This window comes from Ursus maritimus, unplaced genomic scaffold (genome assembly GCF_017311325.1).
Source record: "Ursus maritimus isolate PB19 unplaced genomic scaffold, ASM1731132v1 scaffold_1, whole genome shotgun sequence".
NCBI lineage: Eukaryota > Metazoa > Chordata > Mammalia > Carnivora > Ursidae > Ursus > Ursus maritimus.
Genome location: NW_024423343.1, coordinates 83,814,458 through 83,835,779, shown reverse-complemented (window position 1 = coordinate 83,835,779; position 21,322 = coordinate 83,814,458). Strand labels below are relative to the sequence as shown.

Below are 21,322 nucleotides of genomic sequence, written 5' to 3'. Positions count from 1 at the left end.
ACGACTTGGCTTTCCATGGTTTCATGGTCCATCCAGTCCGGAAGTAGATGATCCTCCTTCCAACATCTCATCGGAAGGTCAATAGTAGCCTAATGCTATGCCACAATGTCTACACCATTCATCTCACTTCATCTCCTCATGTAGGCATTTTATCATCTCGCATCATCACAAGAAGAAGGGTCAGTATAGTACAATAGGATATTTTGAAAGATAGAGACCAAATTCACCTAACTTTTATTATAATATATTGTTATAATAATTATTTCATTTTATTATTAGCTATTGTTATTAATCTCTTACTGTGTCTAATTTATAAATTAAATTTTATCTCAGGTATGTATGTATAGGAAAGAACATAGCATATATATGATTTGGTACTACAGACGGTTTGGGGCATCCACTGGGGGTTTTGAGGTCTCGGTATCTTCTTCAGATAAGGGGGCACTACTGTAAATGGACAATTACAATATGACCAAATAAGTGCTATGCTAGTGGTAATGGCAGAATAAAAATGGGGATTTGGGATAGGGGCACCTAAAGGGGATTGCGGAGGAATCTTGGAAGGACCCTCTAACAATAGACAGACAAATTTCATTTTAAAGTAGATTTAATGTATTTAGGAGTTTATGGGTTGGAGACATGGTGGGGTGGAGTATTACCATCAGGGGAAAGCATATAGTGTGCCATTGAGGGACTGTGGTCCTTGGCCTTAGGCATATGACTTCTAAAAACTTTTAGCATTTACGCAGGGAAGAAGGTTGAAGGGCAATTCATCCATAGTGAAAAGATGGAACACAGGGTAAGGACTTGAGATAAGGGTATGTGGGAAAGACAGGGAAAGTGGCAATAGGGTGCTCAGAAATCAAAACGCCTATTAAAGCCTTTGCTGGGAGTCAACTCATCACAATTTGCATTGTACACTTATTTACCCTAGAACTCCACCTAAACCTCTGTAAAGTTATCATAAATTATTGAATCTCCTTTAAGAAACTTGCCGTTGTATTAGCAATGAGAGCCAATAAATACAAATAGGAAAGGAAGCAAATCCACATTATGGAAGAAGATAACAGTGTTTCTTGGTGACTGAACAAAATGCATGAAATGTCACTCTTTTAAATGCCTTCCATGGTTCAACTGGTTCAGATACTTGGTTCCACCGAATTCTTTCCACTTCCTGGCCTCAGCAGATACATGCGGTGGTGAGGATTGGAAGTGAAAAGGAAGAAGTTTTCTAAGGATGATCAGTAAAATTAAGGAAGGCATTAAATTTGTTTTTGTTTTGCCATTTTTAATCAGTTTTGTAAGCAAGTGACTTCAATGCCCAGAAGGAAAAGTGAGTAAAGGTGTATCACCGTCTCACGAATCATTCACATTACTCTTTGTAATCTTTCTTTTGGAATTTACCGGCTTGTAATGACTATGATCTTGCAGGCACTTCCCATAAGCTATATATGCATTATTAATGAAGTTCTATGACTGGAAACTTCCGTCACTGCAATGACTGTTGGAAAGCATAGGTTCATTCAAAATAATAATGCATAGGGGTTTGTCACAGCTTTAATATATGCATTCTTTTTGCAGATGGTTGAAAAAGAAGGTTATCTTCAGAAAGCTAAAATTGCAGATGGTGGAAAGAAACTAAGGTAATAAAAGTTCCTGAATTCACTTTTAGATAACTATGATAGTTCTCCATCTCCTCGACTTGTGTCACTGGTGCTGTTTAGAAAGGAAGGCCCTATGGCATAAGACGAGAATATTTCCCTCTGCTATCACTATGATCCACATTATTTTTAATATAATTACAGTTTTCCAATAAAGCACTACATTCTATATTGTTGCACATAATATTAAATGAAGTGCTTCTTGTCCCCCTGGAACTTGAAATCTTAAAAAAAAACATGCAAATAAATAAAATAATGGGTCTTGATTTTTGAGATTAACAGATTAAGTGATGAGTGCTCTCATTTTTCAGTATATAAAGATCTCCCTACAATACGTTAAGAACATAATTTTTGAAGATTGGGGGGTTTGAAATACATTTGCTGCTCAGATAAAAATAATTTGAGAAAAACAAAAGGAAAATAAAATCATCCGTCAGATAGAAGGTTGAATATTGTCACATTTGGAGTTGAAATGAACACAGAGTCGGTAAGAGAAATTAGAAAAGAAAATAAAAATTCCCCATGCAACAGCACCAAGAAAAAACCTCAAAAGAAAAAATGAGGTTGATAGAAATGTAGAGAAAGATGCTAGACATTCTCTATGATTTGGGATATTTAGAAATAATCATTTCCATTTTAGAATGTTTCCTATTTCTCATATACATACTATTATGTACTTAGCTTTGTGCTAGGTGATATGCAAGCTACAAAGATATGTATAAGGTACTCAAATTGGGAGACAAGGCATTTACTTATGACTGTATTATTAACAGTTAACATCATAAAGGATGAATGTACTAATTAGCGATACAATGGGACACTTGTTAATTGTATAATGCAATTCATTACTGGAATGGCACTCTTGCCAACAGTAGACCATAAAGTATGCTTTTGTTTGCTGCCTGTAATGGAGTATGTATATATTTATTTAAAAGAAGTAAAACTGGAGACAACAACATCCATAATTCTGCTGCTTAAAAGAGCTATTTTAATTTAGAACGAACTCTATTTTTGGCTTATATTGTGTTTTATTCTGGGATAGTAAACAGGGCCTTGAACCCCCTTCTACACTGTTTCTGTGTAGTAACCTTGCAGCCACACTCCCTTGAAGGGTCTAGGAGAGACATGAATAGGACGGAAGGTCAAATGCAAAGCTGCTTTAAGAGACTGGACTGGTCCCCACCTCAGTGGATAATCTGACTTAAGGAGTTGGGCTCTGAAAGAGCAACAGGGTGTTTTGACTTTGGCTAACTCAGCCTAGTGTCCTCCTTTTCCTTGGACCTCATTCCCAATTACACCAGCTCTAGGGAGTAGTGCTGACGGTGTAGAAATGACTCTTCCCAAGATGAATAAGTCAAGACCCTCTCTTACCTTACCAGTTACGTGCTGACAAAGTGTAAAGAGGGACAGAAAAAGACCCAAGGACCTGTCTGAGTTACCACTTCAGCTCTCACTGGGGCTTGGTAGGGGAGAGAAGGTGAGAGCTGAAAGGAAAGCCTCATGCATGAAAGAGGAGGAGATACTGAAAGGAATCCCAGAAAATAAAGATGATGCCCCGGTTTTGCCTGTAAACCATCCTTATAAAATTTTTTCCTGGAGGGTGATGTCAAGGAAAAAAAAAAAAAAAGAACAGAACAAGGCCCTTTCCCCAACTCACTCACATGAATACATTTTCAGGCAGTTTCAATCAGTGTGTATACCATTTTGTATTTGTTTCATTTGTTGTTACTTTAATCAGTTTGCAAATCATTTTTGTGCTCTAGTTTAAATTCATATAAACATTAGTTTGTACTCTGTTTTATTGTTATTTCAATCAGTTTGCCTACAATTATGCATTCTTTCAGCTTTTTTTCATTTAAAGCTATATACATTTTAGTTTCCTTTTTTTTTTAACATCAGGTGCACAGAATTGAGTTGATTTTACTGTTCAGTGTTGGCTTTGTATTATCATCATTCTGGTTTTATTTTATCCTCAGTCTCCAATTCTCATGTCAATCCCCTGTAGAATGTACGTTCATCAAATCCACTCTCCTTATTCTCATGTGGTTATATGTGTGGCATTCTAGTAAATAGTGTGTAGTTGTGAGTATGTGAATGTGTCCTAAATTGCATAAGCCTTTTGTGTTATATACTTCCTTCTGTTTCTTATTACTTTTATTCAGTGTTAGTGTTTGGACATGGATCTGTATCTATATATTTAAAATGAATTCACTTCTTCCAACTGCTGCCCATTTTGCCACTGTGTACATACACCAGATTTTACTTAATCTCTCATCAGTGGACCCCTAAAGTGTCCCTAACTCCTTCCATCCCCCCAAAGAACCCTGCAATAAGCCACATATATATCTCTCCTTACGCACCCGTTAGGTATTGTCTTTGGGGCATATACCCAGGAGTGAAGGATTGCTTGGTGATAAGATACACATATTTATAAATCCATTGAGTGCTTCTGTCAGACTTCCTCCTGAATGAGTACCCGAGTTCACACTCCTGCAAAGCAGAAGGGAGCTCGTCCTGCCGTCATCACATCACACAGTATTATATAACTCTCAATTTTACAAGTTGATAGTGAGAGAATGTTACTACAACGTTGCCTTTATCTTTATTTCCTCTCATTGGCATTTCAGTTGAGCATTGCCTCATCCGTTTAGAGTTAGTCAAGTTCTGCGTTTGGAGAATTGCCTAGGTATCAACTTCAACTATTTTCTGTTGATCTCCTCACTTTATTTTTGAAAGAACTCCTAATATCATTGAGGTAGTGATACTTTGTCAACTTCGGACTTTTTCAATATCTCCTCCAAGTCAATGACCAAAAATCTCTAACTTTGATCCACATTGTTCTGTAATTTTACTCTTTATTGCTTTGTTCTTTTTTTTAATAAACACTTTACGAATTGAACACTGTAGATGTAGTCACTTGTTTCATAACATATAATATCCCACCGGGTGGATGTAATGCCGTAATATACCAAACCATTCCCACACTCCTCTTTTGTTTGAATTTTAAGATGATTCCAGTCTTATACTAAAATAAGTATAATTGCAGCAAAACTCCTGTTCTTTGTCAATGTTTCTTTTATTTTTTAAGATAAATGCGAAGCCCGGAATACCTGATTAAATCACATAACCATTTTTTAATGTTATGTATTGCCATAATGCTTGTCCAAAGAGTCGGTGTGTTTTTGTAGCTAGCAACAAAGTGGTCAGTTTAATCATAACCTTAAAAAATTGTATAGTTTTTATCCCGTTGAAAATTTAGTAACTATTAAATAGTATACCATGATTGCTATAGTTTGTATTTCTAATATAAATGTCTTTTGATTGCCTTTTGCCCACTCATCAAGGTACTTTATATCTGTTATACATTTTAATGTGTTAATAAACAGCATTACTAGATGCTTACTCTGTCAAGTACTTAGCAAAATGCTTCACCAGTAATACTGAAATGATACTCTAAGATAAGCTCTATTATTATTTTACTTTCAAATTTACAAATGAAGAAAATTGATCACTGGTATTAACCTCTCCTTTCTCCCAAACCTTACCATATGTATAGTTAGTACCAGATTTTAGCCCCGTCTTCTGTTTAAAGTAGGTTAGGTTTTTCTCTCTTGTTAGAAGCCTCTTAGGGCCAGGAAGCAAAAACTGTCTTGTTATTTCATACCATTAACAGTACTAAGGGCTTCAATTATCACTTAGCAAACATTATTTTATTACTCTCTATAAAGTTTTCTGTTAAAAACTCCATGAAATCTTATCCCCGTCATGCATTGTGTTTTTATTTTCCTTCCTTCCTCTCCTTTTCCTTTTTGTTAACTTCCCTCTTTTATATGTTTTTCTCTCTCTTTCTAAGAAGACTTTGACCTCTCTCTGAATATGAACAAGAGTGGGTAAAAGGAAGGAGAACTCATTGGCTATATCTTACATTCATAAAGGGCCATAAGTTTAACCTTGTCTTGAAATGGTGTTCTTTTTTTAAAAAAAATATTTAATTAATTAATTTATTTGACAGAGAGAGAGAGAGAGAGAGACAGCCAGTGAGAGAGGGAACACAAGCAGGGGGAGTGGGAGAGGAAGAAGCAGGCTCCCAGCACGGAGCATGGAGCCTATACGGGGCTCGATCCCAGGACCCTGGGATCATGACCTGAGCCGAAGGCAGACGCTTAACGACTGAGCCACCCAGGTGCCCCTGAAATGGTGTTCTATAAATTACCACTGATACACAGACAGGATTGAAAGCTGAATACATTCATCACTCAACTTTAATTTTCTTAATTGTTAACATTGAAAATATGTTTTACTTCTCTGGTGAAGTTTTGGAATTCCTTCATTTTGGAACTTCCATCCCCAAAAAGAAGTAGCCCCAGCCCCTTTGAAGCTCTGTGAGACCCTAGTGAAAAGCTATTTTCAATACTTTCATTTACAAAAGGCACCTGACAGTGTAGACACCATGTCTCCACATACACTTGTCACTTTGACTTCATGCCTAGCCCTTCATCATCTCACTTGTGGTTCTGCACTTCTGATCACATCTAGCTGTCCCTCTGCTTTGCTCTTTGGGGCATGGAAAGTACTTGGGGGTGAAAAGATGAGCAGAAGAGGGGTATGGGAAGAAAAGGAGTGAAGGTAGTGCAGTGTTTGTCTAGTAGTGCCCATTTTCATCCCAGAGCCTGGAACTGTGAGACCTTTGTTTTTCTTTTTCTTTCTTTCTCTTTCTTTCTTTCTTTTCTTTTCTTTTCTTTTCTTTTCTTTTCTTTTCTTTTCTTTTCTTTTTAACAATTGTTTCTCAGAAGAGACTTCCTTTAGAACATGATGCCGAAGTACCCTGCTAATGTGAACTTATTTTTTCTTTAGTACTTTCTGCTCAGGTTCCCAGTAAATTCTTCCAGGCTGAATTGTCTTTTTCTCCTTTTACGCTCAGTAGTGAAGACTGGAGGGAAGATTTGGATAGTACAGAATACAGAAGTTAAGTTCTAAAAGTTTGCTTTAGTTTTAGTGTTTCCATCATATGCTCTGTTATAATTTCCGACATCTGATATATCACTCTTTGAATATACCAAGATTTTGCATTTCTTGTAATACTGACAGAGATGTGTGTATTTATACTTCAGTGTCTCTTTGGCCCACTTTTAGCAGTGGCAACTTACAAGAGACTTGGAGTATGAGGGAGAAGAAATAATTTCCTAACCTAGCAGTTTGAGAATGAGTAAGAACACTTAAGAGTGACCAAGGGATTTTATGGACAATCAGTCAGGGATACTAGACTAAATCACTTTCACTCCCACCACGGTGGGGACTCATGTCAAACCCAGTGTGATCAAATCAGATAACAAAGGCAGGTCCCCCAAGAAAGTCCGATATTATGATGTTGTCTCATACGTATTTTCCTCTGACTTTTGGTTGGCCACCCATCATTACCTAAGGGAGGCATAGGAGAGGTGGGCGTAGGATATAAAACAAACGAATGTATGAAACCTGAGCTCAAGCTAACAAAGTCTTATAATGGCAATGAATCTTTTAAGAACGATTTTCCATCAAGCTGTCTTCAGAGAAGCAGTTACAAAGTTGCTGTTATTATGTGCTGCCACCCGGTGTCCATTTTGTAGAATGCAAAGAGTTTTCTGCCTGGCGGATGGCTGTGTTGTTTTTTGGGGTTTGGGGGGATTTCCCCCGTCCCACCTCCACAACAGGGGGTTTGTTTTAGGAAAGTTTTGTCAAGTGTCTCACTTGGATAAAATGGCCCACCAATTGCATACATGTAAATAGTTGTCATTCAAATTTAGTTCCTCCCCCTCCTAATTGTAGTAAGCCCCTTTTCCCATCTTCAGGGTGATTTGGATTTTTTTGCCAAAAGAAAAATAATATAAACACTGCATTTCTTGAGCCACAATCTGTTTCTTGCATTGAATCGCTCGTACCAATAGCAATCCCTCACCTGATTGTCATCCATAGTTTGTGGGGAGACTGTCCACCTATTCCTAACACCTCTGATGCACTAAGGTGGAATATTTCCTGAGCTTCCTTAGCCCTAAATCAACCCAATAGTTTGTGTTTTTCCCCCTCCATGTGGAAGAATAGGAAAAAAAATCTCTGTACAGTTTAGATAATGAGGTGAGGCATTAATTGGCCCCCACCAATGGATAAATTTACCTACTAGCCATCATGGGAAGGTAGGGAAGAAAGGGCCTGTAACATCCCAAGTCAGGCAAGAAATGGCTCGGCTCCAAGGAGAAGGACGTTTAAGTGCTTGTTTGACAAAAGTTCTTTATCTCCCTTTCTCAGAGCCTATGATGAGGCTCTGCATAGACATGCTCGACATGACTCAGGGAGAGCTGCACGCCCCCTGCTCTGGAGACAAGATACAGCCGAGTGAATGTGCTCATCAGGGTCCAGGAGAGTTGGCTTGACTCCCATATTTATGAGTTCGCTGCCCTTGGGCAGGATGTGGACTCACTAAACTTCGGTTTGCTCTTCTGTAATATGAGGTATTACCCACCTGCCAGTGCCGTGTGCTTTGTGTTTATTGCCTGTGTCCCCCTGAGTTAAAGGGAAACTCTTTGAGGTCTCTCCTATTTGCCTGTATGTATTCAGTCCTCGGAATTGTGACTGTTGTGTGGTAGATGCTCCATAGATACCGGTGACTGACTCTGCGTTTTAACTACTTGACACGTCCAAAATACCAGGTGTAATCCCTAGCACGGAGTGGGGACCAAAGCATGCATAATAGCTCATCTTACCGACACACGTCTGAGAGGTCAGAAAGACCTCAGGAGACAGCTCAGGATTGTCAGTAGAATTATAAATTAGAAGCAAATATACTAAACCAGAAGCAGTAGATAGTTGTTTTTTATAATGCTAAGAATGACATATCAAAACACTAGGGAACTAAGAACTGAAAAGAGAAATATAGGAGATTCGTGCTTTTGTGGTACTTGTTAGTGAGTAACAGTAACCACAGAGCAGGAAAAATCTAGAGATGAGACCCCCCTGAAATGTGAGAGTCCTTATAAACTTTTGCTCAAAAACCTGTAATGAGCACCTACTAAATGTCAGATACTATTTCAGAAGTGGAAAAGCTTGAGAGGTCAGGGATGATGTCCATCTCTTTGGGGGAGGTAGGGGATTAGATGGACTTTTTCTCCGTTCTGAAAACTGCTTCATCCTTGAAAGGTTTATTTTAAAAGTCTCATCAGAAACTGTGAAACTTACCTGTTTTGGCTAAGCCCTGAAAGTTCGCAGGAGTCACTTGCTTCCCGAGTTGTCTTCAACATACCGGACAGTAGTCACCTATTAAGGATTTGGGTGCAGAGAGAAAGCATTAAAGGTTCAAGTCAGGGCAAAACCTTGCCAACCTACCCCTTTCACAACTCTCTCCAGAGCTGACAATGTCATCCAAGTGGCTCCTGTGTTACAATAAGGAGCTGAGGAAGCTCTTGCACGGGTATCCTGAGAACTACAGGCAGCACATGCCAAACCCATCAGATGGGGAATGAACCAGACAGATATTGTGACAAAAATGGTCGAATGCCCAGAGTACCTCATTCAGAGAGTCAGGTTCCGACTTAAGTCATAGGTTAAAAGTTGTTCCCCTGATGTGAATTCTCAGCCACTCCTAGACTACAGACTTTTGACTCACTTCCTGGTTGTATGATCGTCACTGACTGCAGATGAGTCCGACCAGAATAATTCCCCAGCAGAGCAGGAAAGAGACAGAGGTACCATCATTAGGAGCGCACCCCTGCTTCCAGCTTCTTCTGAGGAGTTGAATGGTCCTTTGCGTGACTCCTTTAAATCCGTGCAACTTCTAAAGGAAGTGGAGTTTGGAAGTGGTGGGCCTTTGCTCTGCTCTTTCAATTAGCATCAGGTAAGATAGTTTATAAGGAAGCCTACATGGCTTCTGCCTTGTCACAGGCTATGCACACTGGCTTTTATAATGTGAGCATTTCAACCAAAACCATGGTGAAATCTGACATTGACAATCTCCTTAGCAAAGATAGTAACACTCAATCCTTAAAAAAAAGACAGCATAAATTAGTGACCGGATTCTAGGCTTTAGAGTCCGTGAAACTGGGTTTGACTCTAAATCTAACTGGCCTTATTAAGTAAGTTACCTCAACTCTGTGCACCTCATTTTCTGTATTGTAAATGGACATACTAGTATCTTCGTTATGTTTTTTGTGGAACTAAATCGAACTTTAGTAGGTACTCAAAATAATTTATGTTTATTTTTAAAGAGAATGAAAAAAACTGAAATGAAATTAGGGCATCTAAAAAGTTGACAACAGTATTTCTTCTTTTTTTTGAAATAAAATTATTTTAAGCAAATTGGAAAAATCTTCACTTTTATTCTAACACTATAGAGACGTTGTTATTCATAAATTCAAAATGAAATAACACTGTATGTAAAGTGTCAGAGCAATTCATATTACTAAGTCTCCAAGGCCTGCAGTTCTTACCCTCTTTGACTTGTTCATCACATTCACCTACGAGGGAACATTTCATAGCAGTTCAAAGTTCTAACAAAGAACCATGAGATAATTCAATTTCATGCAACTTCATTTCTAACCAGTTCCAGTTCCAAGTTTAGGGAAGAGAAGGGTAATGCCAACACGTTCTGTAAACGATCAACATCTGAAACAGATTCAAATCAGAACCATTTATCCAGGGCTCACTATAGACTGGAAGCAAATAAGGTATAGTATCTCCCTGCCAGGAGATGAAAAATATAGTGGGAAATATAACAGGCAGGTTAAATATGGGTTCCATCAGTCTGAGGGTGTTCCATATTCCCTGATCACATACTGTCAAAATAAGGGGTAGAGATAAATGATGCCCAGTGTAGACCAGCAGTCCTTCCAATGTTTTTCTTTTTTCTATCTGGGGTCAGCTAATGTTATGACCTGCATAGAGACAAGGCTATGGCTGCCCCAATTTATTTCACTGCTCCTGGTGCCTAAAAGGACAAGAGGGCTCTAGGGGAAAAGAGGGTGAAGGTCTATATGGCTTTCTGTGTTGGCGTTGTTTTTTTCACCTTTTTCATTGTTTGATAGAAAAAGTGACTCTTTGTTTGAAGACAATTGGGTTCAAGAACATAATGTTCATATTTGCATGTTGGAATTCACATATTGTTTGTTTTGTTTCTGTTTATCGTGTTGGGGTTTTTTTTTAGCACAATGGTGCATGGTTAAGAAAGCTTCAGGCACGTAAGAGCAATCTAATCTTGTTGTAAATATCAACTTTATTGAATCAAAACTGTCCTTTCAATCAAACCTCTGAATTCTAAGAAGCAAGTGGAAATAACTACACAGGGATCGTCAATGGTCATTTTAAATACGTTTTTGGGTAGGTTTTTATTGACCTGAAGAAAGTCTTTCTTGTAAACTGTTTTTCCTACCACTTTTATAAAATGAATTCAGTTATTTTGAAGTGAGTGTTAAACCAAAGCCAACTGCAGCAGTATGATATAACGGATAGAAAAGTACATTAATCTCTTTAATGTTTTACCATCTACAAAAGGACATTCTTTACAACACATATATACACATCTAATTGCTGAAGTAATACGTTCAATGCAAGAAATTTGATAAACAGCAAGAAATAGAAAGGAAAATCAAAAGTTGTAATTTTATCACCTGATTTAACTATTGTTATACCCAGCTCTTTTTCCCCATGCCTAAAGTCCAGTCGTTGACTCAGTGAATATGTGTGTAGTGCCTCCTCTGTGCTAGGCACCTGGGCATACTTCTGTAAGCACGAAATGCTTTTTATCATTTTGAGGGTATTTTAGGATGGGGAGAGATAGAGGTGAAATGTACAAAAATTATTTTTTTAATTTATCATAAGTCCTGTGTAAGGAAGTCACAGATGGCATTTTAGGACATAATATTTGAACTGCTGATGAATGAGAGTTAATCATCAGAAAGGGCTCAGATGGGAGAATACAGTCTTAGGCAAATGAACAGGACAGGGTTGTAAACTACATATGGTATTATGGTCTTCATTAAAATCTACCCATATCAGTATTTTTTCATAGCATAGGGTTTATTATTTCATTATAGGAATCTATTACATGTAATTTATACAAATAAACTTTTAAAATATATTTTAGGTCCACAATGAAGAAATAACAGTTCACTTCATTCTTGTGCCCACAGCCTTAACAACTTATGAGATGACTAATTTAGGATAAACTTAAATTCATAGGAATGGACTCATTTAGTCAAAAGACAAACACATTTTAAAAGATTTTTTTTAAAAAAAACTTATTGCCAAATTCACTCCAGGAAGATGTGCTCGTGTACTTTCCCACCAAAATCGTATGGGAGAATTCATTTTTTTCACCCTTTCAGTCACCCTTGGTATTATTCCTTCTAATTCCTGACAATTTGATTGGCAGAGATGGAAAAATCATTTCACTGTTTTGATTTGCATTTCTTTGATTTCTAGTGAGATTCAATATTAAAATAATATTTTGGGGCTGCCTAGGTCGCTCAGTTGGTTAAGTGTCAATTGTTAATTTTGGCTCAGGTCATGATCTCAGCGTTGTGAGGTTGAGCCCCATATAGGGCTCCTCACTGGGTGTGGAGCCTGCTTAAGATTTTCTTAAGATTCTCCCTCTCCCTCTGCTCTCAAAAAAAAAAAAAAAAAAAAAAAAAAAAAAAGATTGAACTAGGCAATGATACATTAGCTGGTTAGTTTTTCAGATTCTGAAATATACTGAAATAATGAAGAGAAGTAACAATGAAGGGAGGGTTCAGATTTCTGTTTTTACTTTGCTATTTTTGGCTTGTCGTGGAAACACTCTCAAGTAGGGGACATGGCTACACGAAAATTGGAGTTTTAGTACTTGAAAAAGATTTTGTGAGGATCTCCAAATGAGAAATGTTTACTATAAATGCCATGATTTTTAAAAATTACAGAATGTCTTTATTATTACCCAAATTCCATACCACCTATAGATTTTAATAAAGAAAATACTTTTATGAAGACTACTTAAAAATACAGTCTCTACTCCTTCCAAATGTTGCTGATACAATATCTTTGAATGATTTCTTCAAGTGATAATGCTTTTTTTTTTCTCTTCTCTTTTCCTAAGGAAAAACTGGTCTACTTCCTGGATTGTTCTTTCTAGTCGAAAACTCGAATTTTACAAAGAATCTAAGCAGCAGGCTCTGTCTAACATGGTAGGTAGTTCTGCTTCTACTATTATCATCTTCACAGAAATAGTATTGAATTAAAAGTTTGGTTTCATCAGAAATCACACTCAAGCGTCCAAGCTACCAACGACTGAAAGCAGATGGAGGAAATGACTCAATAAACTTTTAATCAGATGAAGGAAAAATAGAACTTAGTGTCTGTTTTATTAAGTGGTGCATTTGGAGAATAATCACAAAATGAGATGAATGGTGAGCAACTATCTAGTAATGTGAAGGTAACACTTTAAATTAAGGTGCCATTTATAAATGCTTTATTCTTATTTATGAAATGATCACTAAATGCAGCTACTTGCTCAAATAATGTATTATAAAGTATGTTATAAAATGCATTAGTAATAAATGCTTAACGGATGAGACTATGGGAAGCTGTTTTAAAGAATATTATAAGACGTAAATCCTATTAAACCATGTATGTGCATCTTTAATACATGAATTTAAGTTGTTATCTTGCATGCTATAAAGTGCTTCATACATTAATAAATAATAATAAACTGTTTATAAATGGCACCTTAATATAGGGTGTTACCAATGAGGAAACACTCTAAGTTAACAAAGTGATTTTTTATCTTAGTCTAACTGCGACATTCACTAAATCCAGCTAACTTTCTGAATATTTCTGACTCCGTCTAATGGAACTAATACAATTTCTGTATCCCGTAGTTATTACATAAAGTGAAGTTTGTAGGGTTTCTCTATTGTACCTGGAGGAGGACCTTACATATGCCTACAGAGATTTGACAGTGATAGTAAGTAGGAGCATATCCGAGCTAGTTACGGGGGCAGTTCAAGCTCAAACCCTTGCTGCCCAAGCACCAGAGCTGCCACTCGATGAAGGAGACGGTGGGCAGGCAGCATGTCTGACAGCCTCCTGATTAGGAAGGACGCCGGGCAGGAACCAACCTGCCATACCCCATCGGCCTGATGGGCGGCAGGGAAAGGGGTCGCCTGGCAGGAGTTAACCACAATGAACTAATTTGTATTTGGCAGGTAATAAAACGATGGAAAGTTCTTTGCTTTCCAGCCACTAGTCCTGTTTGCTATGTAATCCTCTTTAAATAGGAAATAGAAAATCATTTGCTAGGAGATGTTTGTTTGTTTGTTTTTAAATAGAAGAACAAAAGGTAGCATTTGGCTTGTTCCTGATAATTGCAATAGTCTTTATCCCCAAGTGGCTTGCTGATTTTGGAATCTCGGTGTGGTCCAATCTGTAAACTAATTATAAATAAATTAAAAATACATCTCAATCCTTTGTATTTTTAATTTAAACGGCCTCAGAAATTTGTTCTAGCCTTTTGTTTTGTTTTTATTTGGGGGCTACAGTAAGGTTGAGATAATCTTTTTAAGAAAAATAAAGTACCCCTAAGGGCCAGGCACAAAACAACTCCCATCCACTCCGGGGTCCTTTGTCTTCCTTTTGAATGAGTTCTAAAGGGGGAGGCAGGAAAAGGAGGAAAAGTCGCTTGCCTCGCAAGTTTGGCTGCTGAGAAATGATCTTCCTCCCGCTGGGTGAGAAGGACTCCACCGGAGCAGCGTTTATGTGAATGTTCTGGGAGAATGGGAGAGATCAGATTCCAAATTAAAGCATTTGCTTTATTTTTATTTTATTATTTTAATCTCCTTGTCCCAGGACCGGGAGATATAATTATCAGCTGCTTAATGTTATACAGGTGAAAGAAAGCTCCTTTTTTCAATTGGAGGCAAACCTTTCAAGTCCGCTCACTAATTGCCTGCCTCCAGTTCAACCTTCCCAGTTGTAAATTGACAATAGATTTTACTTTTAGAAGAAATTCGTTAACGTTTTTTGGCAGTCCCTATTTATGACTCCTGGCCCCATTTTCAATGCTCTTCTGGTTTCTCCCAGGCACTCATCTTCAAAGTGAATTCAGGGCAGGAACTAACTGCGTTTTGTGGTAAATGGGGAAGAGAATTACAGATTCCTGTTTGTACTGCATGAATTGTCGTGCTAGTCAACTTCTTGGATACATTTCTAACCAAGTATTAAAGGCCTAGTGGGATAGCCCACATTTACCAATTCCAGTCTCAGAGAAACGATACGATGATTGCCAGGCCTTGATTAAAGATGCTGTGGTTTTATTTTGAAAGAGATTTATGCTCAAGTTTCTGAATTTCCCTTGCACCCCCTTACACATGTCCTGGTATTGTTCATTGTGCTTCTGGGAAAAAGTCTGTCCTTTCCTCCAAGGGGTCAGTAGAAACTGACTGAGTAGTACAAAATGTGCTTTAAAGAGTAAATGGCATTTTAATCTTTATAGGAATGATCTTTGAATGTTAATGCAGTGGTAAGACAAAGCAGCAAAGTAGCTAGGAGCTGGGCTTTGAAGTTCAACCACAGGGGACCTCATGCCAGTTTTGCTGCTTAGGAGCTGACAAAGTTATTCAACTTCTTTGAGCTTCAGAATCCTCATCTGTAAAATGGGGATACTGATATCTGCCAAGAGAATCAATCGAGAGTGAAATTAGTTAATAAAAGAAAAAATAAATAGTAGCCGTATATTAATGATTATAGTCTAATATACTTTATCGAAATATAGAAATATATTCTATAGTATGTAATACAGGGCATAATATAGTTATAACATATTTTTACAGCATATTAGTTTTGTACTTGAACTGATGCAGACATATGTAGAGGAGAAAATACATCAATTGAAGGAACACCATCATATATGGTCTCCAAAAAGAGAACTGTGTATCCATAGGCAGCATAAATGTTGGGTCTAAGCACTGAATAATTCTGAAAGTGAAGCCATCGCTCTAGATGTTATCTCTTGCATAACCATATACATTTTCCTGGGCCCTCATCTTCCTCCCCTGGCTCTTACCCTGTGACTTTCACATTTAATATAGCAGGTCACCAGATGTGCCTGATCCCGCATTCCATGTTTGACCATTTTTCTTTCTCACTGAAATTCTTTCAGTTTGTAGACAAGTCTGATTTCTATCAAATGCAGCCCCCTCCTGGAAATAGACACCGGTGTGTGTAAATGAGAGATTCATAGGTTTTGGCTTCTCAGTGACCTCCTGTTCAAGGAAAAAGAGGACTGACTCATTGTCTTTGCTTGTTTGTTTGCTTGTTTTTAGTAAGAACATTCAAGAGTAACCTACCACTTCCTACCACTGTCACTTTCTAACAGAAAGGGCGTCATAAACTATCCCAATCCCAAATCTAGCTAGGATAAAACCTCAGAATGCAACACGGTAGTCTTTAGCAAAATGGGAAACTATCCCCCTTTTATGTCTAAATACCTTGTCTCTGTTTTGTTCACTTCATCTTGGACCAGAGAGAGTTTGGTCAAGACTGGCCGGCCCTCCTGTGTAAAGGAGCCTTTGAAAACCATTGGTGTCACTACACCCAGATTTCCTGGATTATGAGGGAAAGGATGACGCTCATGTTGTCATCGTTTTTTACATACTCCAATTTGTAACGTACTTTAAATGTTTAAAATATGGTCATTGAAAAATAGTGCAGAAACCATTTTTAGTAGAATGTACAGTAGATATGTGTATTTTAAAAGTTATTAATCAAACTCCTACATAACCACCACCTAAATCAATACTCGGTCAGCCTTCTAGAAGCCTCACGCCCTGCCATTCATCCCTGTACCATCCAGTTTCTTCCCTTGCCACAGAGTTCGATGCATTTTAGTCATTATTTTATAAACTTCCATTTTTTCCCCACCTGTATCTCTAGCCCTTAAGAAATCTAGCTTACTTTGCTTAGTTTTGAATTTATATAAATGGAAACACAGTGTATGCTTCTTTTGTTTTTTGCCTCTTTCTCTAAATATGTCATGCTTTTTCTTTTCATTTTTTTTTCTTCCATACATTTTTTTTTTCTTTGCACTGGTTTAAGTGGTGCCTTTTGTTTCTATTTTGTTAGTGGCTTGCTTAGGATTACAGCATTGATAACTTATCAAAGCCTAAAGCTAAGCAAACCCTTTACCCTCTTCCAAAATATTACCTTAGAATATTTTTAATCCATGTATCCTCTTCTGACATAGATGCTATTATTGTGTGATATTTTAATTCTTTCTTCTTCTTTTTTTTAACACCACCAGACAGGTTTTTGTTTGTTTGTTTGTTTTGTTTTTTTAATAGAGTTGTATTGGTTTGATATTTGCTATGTTCTTTGCCATTTACTTCTTCCTTCATTTTCTAGGAAGATCTTTTTCTTTTGTTTGAAGTATATTCTGAGAAATTCCTGTAGTAAAGGTCTTACAGTAACAACCTATCTCAGTGTCTGCTTGTTTCAAATGTCTCTATTTCTCCCTCATTCTGGAAATATATATATTCTCTCCGGATATAGAATTTTGAGTTGGCAGTTACTTTCTTTCAGCACATCAAAAATGTTATTCCACTATTTTCTGTCATATATTGTTATGATCAAGAAGCTACCTTAGTTTAACTGCTGTTATCTGGCTGCTCATAATATAGTTATCATTCACTTTGTTTTCCCACAGTTTTATTCCTCCTGCCAGGATTGCCTTGAAATTGTTTATAACTGTCACTAATATATTTTAGAAAATTATCTTATTATTACTTATTATTTTGCTATTATCTTTTCAAATGAAACTTCTTTTATATTTTCTTTTATTTTTTTTCTAAGCCTCTAGTTAAACCTACATTGTCTTCTCACTCTATTCTCCACATTTTACATTCTTCTTAAAATCTTTTTTGTCTTTCTGAACTGCACTCCAAACCATTTCTCTTGATTTATCTTCTAATTCTTTAATTCAATCTCCCTTTGTGGTAAACGTCTTCATTTCAATTATTGTGATTTTCATTTCTAGAAAATTTTTTTAAATTTATATGTCATTTGTGATACTTGCCTCTTCAGATATTTTCCAGACTCCCTTCTACTTCATTAAAATTAGAAGCCCATGGTTGTTTTATATTCTGTGTGTTGTGACATAACATCTGAAGTCTGCATCAGTTTGTTTCTGCTGCTTCTCTTTTGCTTTGTTTCCTTGTGTGTCTGGTTATTTTTGACTGCATGCTAATCATTTATTCCTGGGACAAACGTGTCCTACTCCAGAATATTTAGCATTTTTCTTGGAGGGTCTGGGACAGTCCAGTGATTGATTAGCCCCATCTAAGTTAACAGTTTAAAACTCTTAAATTTTGTATACATAATAGGAGAGTATACAACTTCTCAGACAGAATTTTTCTTCAGTTTTCCTTTTTTTCCCCTTCTTTCACATTGCTCATCTACAAAGGCAGTTTTCTTTATAATCCCTTGAGTTAGAGAAAGGGAGCAAGTTTAACATTGGTTCTCCTTTATTCTTTCATAAGACCTCAGGCAGCAGCCTTTCCATTATTCTGTGAAGTCAATTGACCAAAGTTCAACCATATAGTATAAAAAAATGCCCTCAGGCAGAGAGCACTTATGTTGATTTGATATTCAGCTTTCCTCTCTGGGTTCAGATTCTCATTTCCCAAAAATATTTACCCTAGCAGCTCCCACTATTCTATAGGCTTTCAATATTTTTAAGGTAATTTTAAAAAGAAGTATTTTATCCAGCATTTTTCATTGTTTTCAGTGAAGAGTTGATCTAAATAGCATAGTTTCTCATTTACAATCTACCTCACTTTCATTTAAATATGCATTTGGTTAATCAAGTTTGTGCTATTTATATAAGCCTTGGTAGGAAAAGACTTCATAAGAATATGTATTGAAATCCTACAATGAACAGCTTGCTCATTAGGGCTACATATAAGGCATAGAGATATAATCAAGATATAGTCTTTGCTTTATAGCATCTTTGCCAAAAAATAGGGTGAGATGAAATAAGAAACATAAAAGAGTTTTTCTGAGATTTAAAGGAGGGAGAGCTCACATCTGTGAAAGATTTGAATTGGGCCTTGAAGGATGGTTATAATTTCAATATGTGGAGATTTGTGGGCAGGGAATTCCAGTGAATTAAAAAATATGAACGATGACATGAAACTGAGAATGGGCAAGGTCTGTGTGCTAAAAAGAGAAATGAGGTTTTTTTCTTTTCTTTCTTTTTTTTTTTTTTTGGTTGGAAGATAAGATTTAAAAAAAAGCGGGGGGGCTTGAGAAGAGTACCAAGAATGGAGATTTGCTACCAGGGGCAAATCTTTAAAAAGGCGTGCCAATATTCTCCAGATATCTTCACCCTAGAATAATCTATCATCGCTGTTCTTTTAATAAATACATACTGAACAGAAGTATGACCCAGGTGTTACGTATCTTCAAAGGACAAGGCCTATCATGGAAAAAGGCAAGAGAGGAAGTTGATTCTTCGAGAATCATGGCTTCATCTCATTTAGTCCAAGAGGAAAAAGCTTTGCCTCGAAAGGCATCTACATTATATTTGCTTTATCTGTTTAAAGAAGCCCCATAAAAACAAGAGCTGTCAGTTTGGCTTCTCCTCTGAGGTTGCGTGTCTCAGGTACACTTGTCTATTTTAGTGTCAGTGAAGTATTTCAATCAGCTCCAGCACTTCAAGTACAGTCTGCCTCCGAGCACCTGCTGTGCTTTGTGATTTTAAAGCTTCTGCTTGATATGGACTGGAACCGTACTCTAGCCATGGGATGTGACAAATATGCATTCTTGGTTTAAAAAAAAAAAAGACAGATTGCGTTATGGGAGAGAAGCTTTGTAATTTAGAGCCCTCATATTTATTGATTCTACAAAGAATTAACAACTCCTAACAGGTGTCTCACAATGTGTTTTTAAACCCTAGAGGTACCAGATGAATAATATACAATCCCTGCTCTTAAGGTGCTTATCTTCTGATAGAGGAGATAGAATCATATGTAGGTTTATTATAACAATACAAGACTTAAGCGATTATATATGGTGGGGAACCATCGATCTAGCTACTGGTAATTCTTTCCCAGGGAAACTCTTTTCCAAGTGATGCTCAGCCTGTATATCTCTCCATTTGTTCATTCTGCAAAATCACTGAGCATCCTTGTGTTTAAGCCGCTATGCTAGGTGTTATGAAACATACAAAAATGAATCCGACTCCGATCTTTCCCTTGAGGGTCTAGAAACAAATACGAAGTATGCCCATAAATCGAGTAATTGTAGTGAAAAAGTGGATATTGATAGTTGCTCCAAAATGGCATGAAGAGAGGCATGAGTTAGTTTTATAGTATCTCAGGAAAGAGAGATTGGCTTCCAACTGGAAAAGATTCTAAATATATCTGTCGAGGAAGTGACAGTTGAGCATGTTTTGAAGGATGAATTGGATTTTGAGACAGAAATGGGGTGAAAGGGACATTTTATGTAGAAATAAGGGAGTAGCTGATAATAAAACATAGGAAATTGATTCTTGTATTTATTATACAGATATGTATTGAAATCTTGCCCTGCCCCATGCACTATGTGCTAATCATTGTTCTTGAAAATGATTCTTGGAAGTTCCCTAAGGCCTAGGGTGAATGTGCCTTCATCCAGACTATTTTGCATTTCTTCTATGAGTTGCCTGGATGCACCTAGCAGTGAAAGATTGCCTCAAGATAAGTTGAGGAACAGGAAGCACTCCAGTTTGTTTGGAAAGTCCATGTGGAACCAGCTTAGGAAAGACCTTGAACAGGATTGTGAACAGAGATAATTTCATTCTGTAAGCACCCTCGAGCTCTTTGCAACCAATACTATCTTTAAATTAAGGCAGATTCAGAGTTTACAGAGACAGTTTTGAGGAATTAAGATATATATTTTTTTTCTACTTTTAACACAAAGAAGAAAGGACTTATTAAATGAGTTGGGAGATATGTTCTAAAAATCTGGTGAAACAGAGGAAAGCCATTAGGCCTGTGCTCTTATTGACAAAGAAAATGGCAAAACGGCTAAGTTGTCATCGGTATGGCCTAATGCACTTAACGAATCACAGGGCATCCTCTCACTCAGAAAATACTTTAATATTCTCACATGTCCTTGACCATTCGCAGTATGGTCCTCTCTAAAGAAGTCCTAGTGCAAGGAAAGCAGGCGGAGCAATTCATCTGAGAGAACTGTGAATATCCCATCCCAAGAACATGGGCTTATCAGCACATCAGTGAGCCCCAGTAGCAAACCAGGATTATTTTCATGTGATTCCAGAATATATGTTTTGTGTCATACCTACTAAAATAAACACACTGTGGAAAGTTTATTTGCGGTTTAAGAAATTTCTCTTGTCTCCACATCCATCAAAATTCAGACCAAGTGGACCTTACTCTCATCAGTCAGCTGTTTCTGTTATATTTATCCCTCAATGCTCACAAATCCTAGTTAACATAAACCTAGTCTGACATAAATTCGAAAGCCTTATAAACATTTTAGGCAATATTTCTCCCCTAAAATTGTATGGTTCTGAAACAAGTATGTTCAGTATGGAGGCTACATGTTCATTACGTGTGTAACTTTTTGGGGCGGGGGCTACTTTTATTTTTTCCCCTTTACACTGTACT

General features: G+C 37.1%; 1 protein-coding gene across 1 annotated transcript in view; it reads left to right on the top strand.

The window, feature by feature from the left end:
- ARHGAP15 (Rho GTPase activating protein 15) overlaps nucleotides 1–21,322 on the top strand; it is a 594,269-nt gene that overhangs the window by 88,060 nt on the left and 484,887 nt on the right. Inside the window, 2 exon segments of the mRNA XM_008695878.2 lie at nucleotides 1,582–1,643; nucleotides 12,757–12,844. Coding sequence (XP_008694100.1) covers nucleotides 1,582–1,643; nucleotides 12,757–12,844 — 150 coding nt within the window.